This window comes from Sinocyclocheilus rhinocerous, unplaced genomic scaffold, assembly GCF_001515625.1.
Source record: "Sinocyclocheilus rhinocerous isolate Xijiao unplaced genomic scaffold, SAMN03320098_v1.1 scaffold1303, whole genome shotgun sequence".
Lineage (NCBI taxonomy): Eukaryota > Metazoa > Chordata > Actinopteri > Cypriniformes > Cyprinidae > Sinocyclocheilus > Sinocyclocheilus rhinocerous.
The window spans coordinates 518095-529233 of NW_015625581.1; the positions used below are offsets into that span (position 1 = coordinate 518095).

Sequence of the window (11139 nt, forward strand, 5' to 3'; positions counted from 1 at the left end):
TAAAATAAAACAATAAAAGTAAAATGAAATCAATAAAAGCACATTTATTAATTAAAACCAGTTATATTAAATATATCACTATAATAAACGTGTTCAATAAATATTCAGAGACATCTTTCTAAAAATTCAAAATCTCATTAATGATAAAGAAGACTGTTCATGATTTCTGAATATCATCCAACCCTCTCCTAAATACAGAAAGCGTACTACAGCTTCAAAGAAATGCTGTCTTGTAGATGCTTTCTAAAGAGTTTGAGAGCTTTCAAATGAATAAGCAATGTCCTTCATTAATAGTAACACAACAGAGTAACATCAAACAATAAATTCTAGACTCATATGCTGCATAGCTCTTTCTGAGCTCTCTCATCCACACAGTTGTGTAATTCTTTTCTTTATGACTTTCAAACAGAGAAAGAATAGCTCTGGCTGGCCGGCGGCGGTCCATGGCCTAGGTTTACAGCGGTGCCTCGGCTCATTTAGAGCTGAAAATCAGTGACCTCAGAAAGCAGACCAATCAAACACTGATACGCCCTCGTAAACTGTCAAACTGGGGCTTCTCACCCTTGCAGCCTTCGGCCCAGCAGATTTATTTCCACTTTATACAAACACTTTCCACACTGAACCTGTATTGTTTTAAAAATAGAAAGAGAAAAGAAAGGTAGGTCTGCTGTGGCTTGCAGTTGTAAGTTTCCTGTGACGTTCAAGTGGCTATATGTCAGTGTCTATTAGGCGAGCGGGTGATGGCGGGGTCTGGCTGAAGGGAGGAAATGTCAGAGCCTGGCAGGGATGAGCCCAACTGCTGGGAGGTGTGAGGAGGAGATGATTAACCACTTCCCTGCTGTGTCCTTAATATGCTTTCAAAGGCCTGGGAATACTGACTGAAAAAGAAAGTCCAATGCTAAATACCATTCTCTCGCTGCATAGGTTTTGGCCTCAAATTCCCCACCTGTCACCGTTTGAAGTGGTGCATAGGCCAAAGAGGCAATTACCGAGCCCACCAGAGGTTAAGTGGGTCCTGCCATAAGATGAATTGGTGTTCTGCTGCAGTATGAATTTATACAGAAAGGCCGATTCTTAGATCTGCAACATAAGAAAACAAAAAACACACAAACTCCCACAACTGCATGCAGGTGGTGTCACTTGTACATATTAAAAGCATAAAGGGACAGTTCAGCAAAAATGAACATTCTGAAATGTTAAGACGATGAATTTTAAGTCGTTTTTCATGCTACTGTGACGTCATTGCAAGAAAGCCTTTGACTTTTTGACACGACGAATTTGCTCTGAAATCTTTGCTAATTTAGAGAAGAAACTGCAAAAACAACCCTTTACATTGTTATTGATATTTCAACATGAATATTTACTAAACTTAAGAAACTTATGTGTTTTCAAAATGTTGTGCTTGCACGTTTTTGTTATACATTGAGCACTTTTGTAGTTTATGTAAGTCTAATAAAGACTTCTGAAGACGTTTTATAAAAGGACATAGGCTTTTGTCCTCGTTTACTATATTTTTTTATAGTACAATTATATTTGATTTAAAATAATTGAATGCAATGATTAAGTTATTTATTATGATAACCATAATACATAAAATACCTCAAATACCTGCTGTAGACATTTGTATTTTTTAAGACATTTAAAGTGGGAACAGATATTGATCATTATTCAAATTAAATTTATTTTGTTAACATAATTTATGCATATTATTTTATATTATCGTAATAGTGTAATTTATGTTTATATACATATTCTCATATATTAATTTTAATATATAACATGTTTAATTTATTAACGTGTTCACTGTTGTAAAATTTACACTATTGCCAGAACTTTAAATAACTTACCATTAACCAAACAAAGTTTTTACCATAGCATTACAGTCTTTTCCCATTAAAATTATGATCTTTTTTTTTTACAGTAGAGAATGACGAGGATGAATAATGACAGAATTTTCATTATTGGATAAATTGTTTATTTCAAATTATTTCATAAATAATTGCCTAATATGAGTGGTCCAAATGTACTCAGAATGTTAATTTGGTATCTGAGAGCAAACACACGCATTCCTGTTTTGTTTTTCCTCTATTCAGAACCAGCAGAGTAGGACACAGCTATTTAAAAGTGCCAACAGGGTGCGTTCAAGAGAACAGGCATTTAAATATGAAAATGAAATGAGGAGCCGCGTGGCCGTGTTGCCTGTAGATAAAGTCTCACACTTACAGCCGTGAGCATACTGATGGAAATGGCCCGGGGTTAATGAATATTGACACAGAATAATCTTCCCAGCCAGGTCGCAGGTGCACTCTCCCAGTCACATTTAACTCTCTGGATCTGACAAGCACAGATCAAAGGCAGACTCAGACTCAGAGACCGATCAAAACCTGATGTCACACAGCCGCTTAAGGATTCAATCCAGACTGAGGCATTTTACAACCAACTGTCTTGCCAAGAGGAAAATTGCTTTTCGCTTCTTGTTTGTTTTTTATAAAATGAAAGTCCTCAACAAAGAATAGGCTATACAAATCTGACAAAACACAATTAAAGTGCGTGTAATTGAAGTATGTAATTTCTGTTCCCCTACCATCACCAAAGAGAACTGCAAAAATAATGAAATCAGAACTACTTACTATTTTTATATGGCAGAAACCATAAGAGAAGTATGCTTGTATGCTTTTCAAATTCAACCAATGACTGTTTTCAAACAGGTTTCTAAAACATTCCCCTTTCTGCCATTGGTCAGTCTACAGACCTCATGCCATAAAGTGCAACAGTGCCTGCCCACTTTTTTTTTTTTTTTTTTTTTTTTTGAAGTTTTTTTTCCCATGCTGTTAAAGTAACTAGGGATTCTGGACACATTGCACTATCCTTGTTTCTGGAAGTATTTTCAAAAGTCTTTGTTAAAAAGATATAAGCCATGAACTAAACCAACTAGTTGTAAAGTGAACCACAACATTACAAACTCTGATTTTAAGCAAAAACAGATTTGGTGGTATAAATTAATGTATTTACATTGATTTAGCAATATTATCTTTTTTTGACTTGAATAAATCCAGTTAATTTAGATGCTACCATTAGGTTAGGTTTTAGTGTAGTTTTCACCAGGAATTCTACTGTTACACATGACTATTTAATACAAACATAAATCATTAAAGTGGGCTAATGACTTCGACAAAGTATATATACCACTGATTAACAACGTAGCTCACAGTTATTGTGTTTAAAAAAAAAAAAAACATCTGTTCCCCTATGGAGGAAATTAATGGGAACCCCACCGTTGCACTCCATTGGTAGAGTCAATGTACCTGTGTTGGGCTGGTCAGGGCTAAAATGAACATCATTACAGAGCCACAGTATTTATTTAAAACATTTATGCACCTAAACCTACAAATGGCTCACTAAAAGTGTCTCTGTATATTAAACTAGGATAGGAGAAAATATTGAAACGTTTAAAAACTACACACACCAAATTGGTCAACCAATTACAATATGCGCAGCGGTCAATGTGAAATGCAGCGTACAAGACAAAGTGTGTAATCAATTCAGCCAACAAAACAAGAGGCCCAAACAAGTCCATAATATTGGATGAAAAGATAGTGGCCTCATTAGATATGGCTAAATTTGTGCTCTTTGCATCGCTAATGTTCCCAGTAACAATTAGACGCGTTGATCAAATTCATCTGTGTATTGGTACAGACTAATTAAACCAAAACGCTGGCATAAATAAGCCAGAATAACTGCGAAAACGAAGTTGGGTGGCTGGAGAGGAGATCAATTCTAATGCTAGTCTTGTCTGAACACCATTCAGATGCAAACGCTTCTGTGGATGAATGCGAAGGGGAATTTGCTAACAACGAGCTGCCTATACTCTAATGCAAGTCTTAGACGATCTGTTCATCTGACCACGTAACCGCCATTTGTTTTGACAAACCAAAGCGATAGACAGTAGTTAACAATACCTGTGGGACCTGTTCCCTTGTTCTGTTTTAGCAAGCAGTCGGGTCAAATTAACCCAAGCCCTCCAGACGGCACTGAGTACACAAATGCTACAAAGGCCATTAATTAAATCCAGGTACAATCTTTGCAAACTGATACAAATAGCTGAGATGTAGAGAGCACTCAAATGGCTACACAAACAGCCGTGCAGTGACCGTATCCAAGGCTATATCATTAGTTTCTATTAGACTTTTCATTAGCAACCCTAAGTGGACCCAAAGAGGGAGGCTGTATTTCATATCACTGGTTCCTTTGGTCCGTTGGGGGGAAACCAGACCACAGCTGCTTTATTACAAGAGCCAATCTGCTGGCGATTAATTAATTTCTTTCAAGAGAGGCACAGAGATTCTCTATGGTGTAAATTAACACTGAAAACAGAGTGGTTGATGAGAAAGAAATCCCTGTCGATCATATTGTATCCGCTGGGGCTGTAGCACAGAGGTGCTGTCGATACCTGCCGCGGCCACATTCAGCAAATTTAAGCAGGAATGCGATTTGATATAGCTGATACAGCAGTTGAATAAACAAAGTTATTACTGAGTAACTTACCCTATAGATGTTCCTCCAGTGAAGACATTTCCAAAGTTACAGAATCAACACATGCATGGTGAATCGTTGTATTTGAACAAATCATTTGAGTGAATGATTCAATCATAAAGAAAGTCACTTGTTTAGTTACAAATGAATCTGCGTTTCTGAACGAATCTGTTGAGTAAATTATTCAATTAGTCACTCATGATTCTGAATCAATCAGTGTTTTTGAATGAATGAGCTTTTTCAAAATAGTTTAAATCATTTAAAAGAATGATTCAGTGACTTACTTTTAAAGACAGTTACTTGTTGCCAACTAGACTAAAAATCCCTGTCAAATTGGTTGTGTAAATGATTCAGTCACTCACTCAAATATGTTTCTTACTTGCATGAATCAGCATTTTATTCACAGTTTATCAGGTTTACATTTTTTTATATGACATGGATCCACTGATTCAGAAAGCTTGCATGCATTATTTGCAAGAAAAATCATTTGAGTGAATGATTCAATGTATCATTCATAAAATTCCATTACAAATGAAACAGGTTTTTGAACGAATTGCTTGAGAAAATGACTTGTGACTCATACTTGTTTCGTTCTTGAATCATTCAACGTTTTTGCATGAATCAGTTGAGGGAATGATTCATTGATTCATATGTTTCATTCCTGAATGAATCAGCATTTTTAAATTAATTTGAAATAATGGTTTTCTTAAGCCCGGCTCACACTGTGCGATTTTGGCCACGATTTGGTCGTCTGAGCCAAATTTAGAAAATCCTAAAAGATTCCTATAATCCTAGGCTAAAATCTGAAGTCTTTGATCATTAGTTTGACATGTTCACCAACAGCCGATTAATGACCGTTGAGATCAAATTTTACCTCCGACGAACTTCTGGCAGTGTCAGAAGATTTGGCGCACAGTCCTGCAGTGAGACACCTCCTACGACGAACGTCAAACTGTCTTCGTTTTTCAAGACAAGCCATTATCAGAATTAATGCTAGCGATTTCTTCTAACCGCATAAACTCCGGCGCTCTCGGCCTCCGCTCACGGAATTCATATGATTCGTTGCCTTTGCTATGATAAACACCGGTTGCGCTGCTGTTTTCATGTGGGTGTGTAGTGCTGCTTGAACTATTCTGCATAAATACGCCGGTATTGCCGTCATTCATATACTTTTAATGATAACCAACATTACAATCCCGCGTGCAATGCAGCTCGCAGTCACTGAACGTGTATGGGTTGATAATGTAGAACTCCGGACAAGTTTTCTTGCGCGCACCCGTTTTTAACGCGTCTTGACTGTCGTACAGTCTGACATTAATGACAACTGAGATCCCACAGTGTGACATGATCATCATGTTCGTACAGTCTGACAAGTACAATCCTAAAGGACTTCGCACAGTGTGAGCCCGGCTTTACTTACTTCTAAAGACTTTGTTCTTACATACTGTTAGGATGATGTAACCTTCAGAAAGAATCACTAAAAAATCCAACACAATAACTCACAGACTAACAGATTGTTTGGTGTAAAATGTTAAAGTGAGAAGCATCCATTCAATTCAAAACACTTACCATGTATGTAATATTTGCAAGTAAGATCTGTTGAGTGAATTATTCAGTGAATCAGTCACAAACGTATTTCAATATTAATGAAACAAGGTTTTTTTTTGTTACAAATTGGTTGTGTAAATGATTCAGTCACTCACTCAAATATGTTTCTTTCTTGAATGAATCAGCATTTTTAAAGGGGTCATATGATGAGATTTAAATTTTTCCTTTCTCTTTGGAGTGTTACAAGCTCTTGGTGCATAAAGATCGTTTGAAAAAAATTACTCAGTGACTCACTTTTAATGACAGTCACGTGTCGCCACCTATTGGCACAACGATAGAACCTTCAGAAAGATTAACTGAAAAAAGGCAGAAAGGCTCTTCTATGTGATGTTCAAACAGTATACCAGACATACCACTGACCTTGAGCAAGAGCAGGTTGTGGCAAATCAATCTTTGATTGGCAGGGACAGGACTGGACTGACCACTTTCTAATTAGACACAAGAAGGAGGCACAGGCCAGAAAAAGGACATAAAAATGACCACAGCACCTCTTTTCTGCTCTCTAAAAAAGAATGGTTCTTTTATTGCTACCCTTGCTTGCAACCTTTGAGCTTCATCACTATACCTTTCAGTATTACTTTGTGGTGTGCTAATGCCAAAACCAAAACACTCAAGGTCAAACACCTGAGAGCAGCTGCAGGCAGTCTTCCCATCCAATATAGCGGGCTTTAATTCATCTGCCAATGGAAGAAAATAAGGCTTCTGGCTTATTTGTGTGACTTTTTTGTAGGTTTTGTAGGAACTGTTAAGAAATCTAGACACATCCAAGCGCTGGGGAACATGATTTGTGGCTTTGTGCGTTTGCTGAAGGTTTTGGAAAGCAGGGCAAAAAAGCAGTGAAACAAGTAGCAATTATGTGTTGAAATTGAGATGGAATCTAATTTTAATCATCTGTTGAAAGGCTCATTTACACTATAACCTTGGTGAAGAGATACCAGACAGTGGAGAGTAGGGCGCGTAGACAGCCTCTTCAGCTGGAATGACCAGTCTTTGAACTACTGGTCCACAATCACTAACAACAATGGAAATATTGTGGACTTTATACTTTCTGTAACTCCTCTATGTTCATACACTAGTGTAGGGTTATAGAGTTTGTAAGTTAAATAATAAAACACAATTGATTAGACAGATTTAACCCTACCTGATCTCATTAGATAGAATTTGTAAATGACATTAATTGTCTTGTTTGTTTGGACATACACTGAAACATAAAAAATATATTAGCAGCTTTAGAAAAACAATCTTAACAAAACTTTTAGGTCATTTCTCTTACCTTCACAAACAAATTGTGATTCATTTAATTGTTTAGATTCAGGCTGATATTTTGGGTGTGACTCATAATGATTTTGACTATAGTATATATTATACTATATATCTTGTAAATGCAGGTTTAGACATGACAGAAATTACTTCTGCTGGAGCTGAAAGGACTGTAGGGGAATGTACTATGAAACTACAAGGAAACAGCACAATATAAATATATAATTTTATTATATTTTTCTTACAAAATACCTTATAAATTTTTATGCAAATGTTCTTACAAAATAAATTCCTTACACATTTTCTGACAAAATCCCTTAGATATTTTCTTACAAACTTCCTTATAATAAATAAACAAATATAAATAAATAATTAACTATTATTTACAGATCCCCAAGCAAGCAATACGGCCAGACACTAATATTGCTGCTTCAAGTCAAGGTGGCAGATGCTACCAGGACTTGCAGGGCCTGCAATACAGTAAGGCGTGAGTGGACTGATGGAAAGGCCACTCTTGTCCGTCCGCCAGACGCAAAGCTGACTGAAGACAGAAAACAACAGGGTGGCTGTGACAGGAGTTGTTTTCTGATGTTCTTTGTGTCTTACTCTGTGACCTGAAACAAAAGATAAATCAGCATTATTTGTCTAAATACATTACATTTAGAGTAAAATGATTTTAAGTTAATGGCGACTGATGATCAAACTTATCCAACAAAAAGCTAAACTGCTGTGACAGGAGTTGTTTTCTGATGTTCCTAAGGACATCATGTATGGCGAGCTCGCCTCCGGCACCAGACCAACAGGCAGACCAGTGCTCCGGTACAAAGACGCCTGCAAGCGTGACCTGAAAGCCGGAAGCCTGAATCCTGCAGACTTGGAAGCTGCTACCGCAGACCGAGTCGGCTGGCGGCTCGCCGTAAGGACCAGCACAAAGCTGAGCGAGGGAAGGAGAGAGGACCAGTGGGAGGAGAAAAGGCAGCGCAGACGGCAGAGGGTAGAGTCAGTGCCCACAGAAGCAGCCTCAGGCTTCACCTGTGGTAACTGCAACAGACTCTGCTGCTCTCGTATTGGACTGTTTAGCCACAGCAGGCACTGCAATTCCACAACAGACTGACCCGGGCGCAGATACTCCATTGTCTCTCGAGACAGAAGGATGCCGATTTGATTTTGACTCTGTGACCTGAAACAAAAGATAAATCAGCATTATTTGTCTAAAAACATTACATTTAGAGAAAAATTATTTTAAGTTAATGGCGACTGATGATCAAACTTAACCAACAAAAAGCTTAACTAGTCTTAGACTCCGTACCTTAAACCAGTCGTGGAGATGCATCTTGTCCAGACTGAGTCTCTTCTGTGGATCAGGTTGCAGACAATCACAAATCATCTGGCAGCATTCTGTGCAAAAAGACAAGAAAGTCATTTGATTATAAACTTATACTTTACATCTGTTCTCTTTGTAGCTATTGGTCCTTTTTGTATGACCTGGAGTTCATTGTTTGATGAAGATCTCACCTTTTGACAAGCCAGGTGTGGTCCAGAGGTTCACAGTGATCATGTGTCGGTCGTAGAATGTAGGACATTCCCCGCACAGCATTTCATACAGGATGAACCCTAGTGTCCACACTGTGGTCGGCTTTGCGTGGTACCTGCCCTTCATGTTGAACTCGGGTGGACAGTACGGTCTTGTGCCTGCAGGAAAGATGTCTGATGTTTAATACATTACTGCAGCATGTTGAGTACATACAAGACGTGTTTCTGTGAGATAATTAATAAAGCACTTCATAACACATACCACTAAAGGATTTGAAGGCAGAATTCTTCATGAGCGCACCGCACCCGAAGTCAATTAATTTGACCTCCATGGTGTCCTGGTTCACCAGAAGGTTCTCCAATTTTAAATCACGATGGAAGACGCCACGCTCACAGCAAGTTTTAGCGGCATCAATGACCTGCCGCATAATATTTCGTGCCGTCCCCTCGTCAAGGCTTCCTCCATGGTGATCCACAAAACTAAACAAGTCCACGCAAGGCACAGGGCGCTCCATGACCATCACGTAGTGGTCTGTGTCGTCCTCCCAGTCAAGCAGCTCAATGATCTGGGGAACGCTGGGGCCCTTATTGGCCATGAGCATCAGGCCAATCTCCATGGGGAGACGTTTGGGATGACCAGGCTAAAAGAAAGAAAACATGATGCTTAGGTGGAGGTGGTTTCCAAAATAATTCACAAATAAAAACAGTTTGCCTAGTAAAGCTCAATTGTAGTCTGTGGCTAACATTAATATAGGATGTGATAAACTGAAAACAGTGAATAAGAGACAATAACATAGAGAATGCAGTCTACTCACCAATCTGATATATGGCATGTCTGGCATCTTCTTTGAACATTTCACAGCCACCTAATCAACAAAACAAAGAATTAACAATTAGCATGTGCAGATAGTTGATATCACACCAGTCATAAATCCTAAACAGATATGCTAAGTTTTTAAGTGAAGAAAATTGATACCTTAAGTCCATCATTGCAGCGAGTCCCTTCATAAACACTACCACATCCTCCTTCACCAAGCATGCGGCCGATTTTATACTGCTTGCGAATGTGGCCTATTAACAGACAAACAATTGTGGTTAGTATGAAATGCAATTTTATATTATACTGTATATATAATGGTTTATAATAACAGTTTCTAATTCTCAGATTTCTTACCCTTGTCCAGGATGTCCTGCACGAGCTGTTCCTCAGTAGTGAGGAGGACTTCCTCTCTCCCTGCCTCTGTTCTCCCTCCATCATTCTCAACAGCACTGACAGGTGCCTCATCAGACCTGGTGGGGGTGTCTTTGGGTTGTACACAGAGTTCGTGTACACTCTGGCCTATTAACAGATTGAGATGCAGTTTTGAATTGATATCCTAACAAAAGTAAACTTTAAAAAATGTATACTGTTACTCTAAAATGTTTGGTGTGATAATGTTAGCAGTGTTTTTTTTTTTTCTTAATGAAAAGGAAGAATAACAGAAGTTTCTGTAATTAAAGAATCAGGCATTTATCAATATTTGCATCATCGTGACATGTTTTTGTGATTGTACCATCGCTATCTCTCCAGTGTGTTCCCGCCTCTGTCCCGTATTTCTCCTCAGCTTTGGCCAGGTCATAAGTTCCCGTTCTTGGGGAAGGAAAGTGAAGAGCGGCCCACTTCCAGACGCTCTTCTGCTTTCTCCCTCCATCGGTCTCAAGAGCACCAACAGCCGCCGGTTGACGGTTCTCCGTCATGATGGGGGAGTCTTTGGGTTGTACACAGGGTTCGCGTACACTCTCCAAACCAATCGCTTTTTTTAGTTTTGAAAGCAGTCCCATGATAACACCGTTTGTCAGTCGCTAACAGTCGCTACCAAATACTCCAAAACTTCAGCCCACAAAATGAGCAAGTGATTTTCATGCCTTTAAATACCGTAACAGGCGAATTGTGACGTCATAACGGCTCGCGCGGAATGGAATACAAAAAATAAATTTAAAAATCCGTCACGTGGTCTTTTCGAACGATAACATTCATATCCAATGATGTTTAATACTAACGATATAATTTGTTGTATCGTTTACATCGCGGGTTGTAAATATAGCAGTTTTATCAATTTTATGACACCATAAAACCATAAAGAAATATGAGAAAACATAAGCCCTCTTGTATTCTCGTAAACACAGCGGATAATTGTAAGCATTGCATGATTATAAAGTGAGTTT

General features: G+C 38.4%; 1 protein-coding gene across 1 annotated transcript; it reads right to left on the reverse strand.

Annotated features, from left to right (window-relative positions):
- Positions 1-7879: 7879 nt before the first annotated feature.
- On the reverse strand, positions 7880-9985 carry LOC107753571 (serine/threonine-protein kinase pim-2-like). Its single transcript, XM_016569745.1, has 6 exons — positions 9911-9985; positions 9750-9800; positions 9197-9575; positions 8917-9093; positions 8711-8799; positions 7880-8015 (listed from the first exon to the last, which is right to left on the reverse strand). Exons 1-6 carry the CDS (start codon positions 9971-9973, stop codon positions 8004-8006), a joined length of 771 nt encoding a protein of 256 aa, XP_016425231.1. The 5' UTR covers positions 9974-9985; the 3' UTR covers positions 7880-8003.
- Between the last annotated feature and the right edge of the window lie 1154 nt (positions 9986-11139).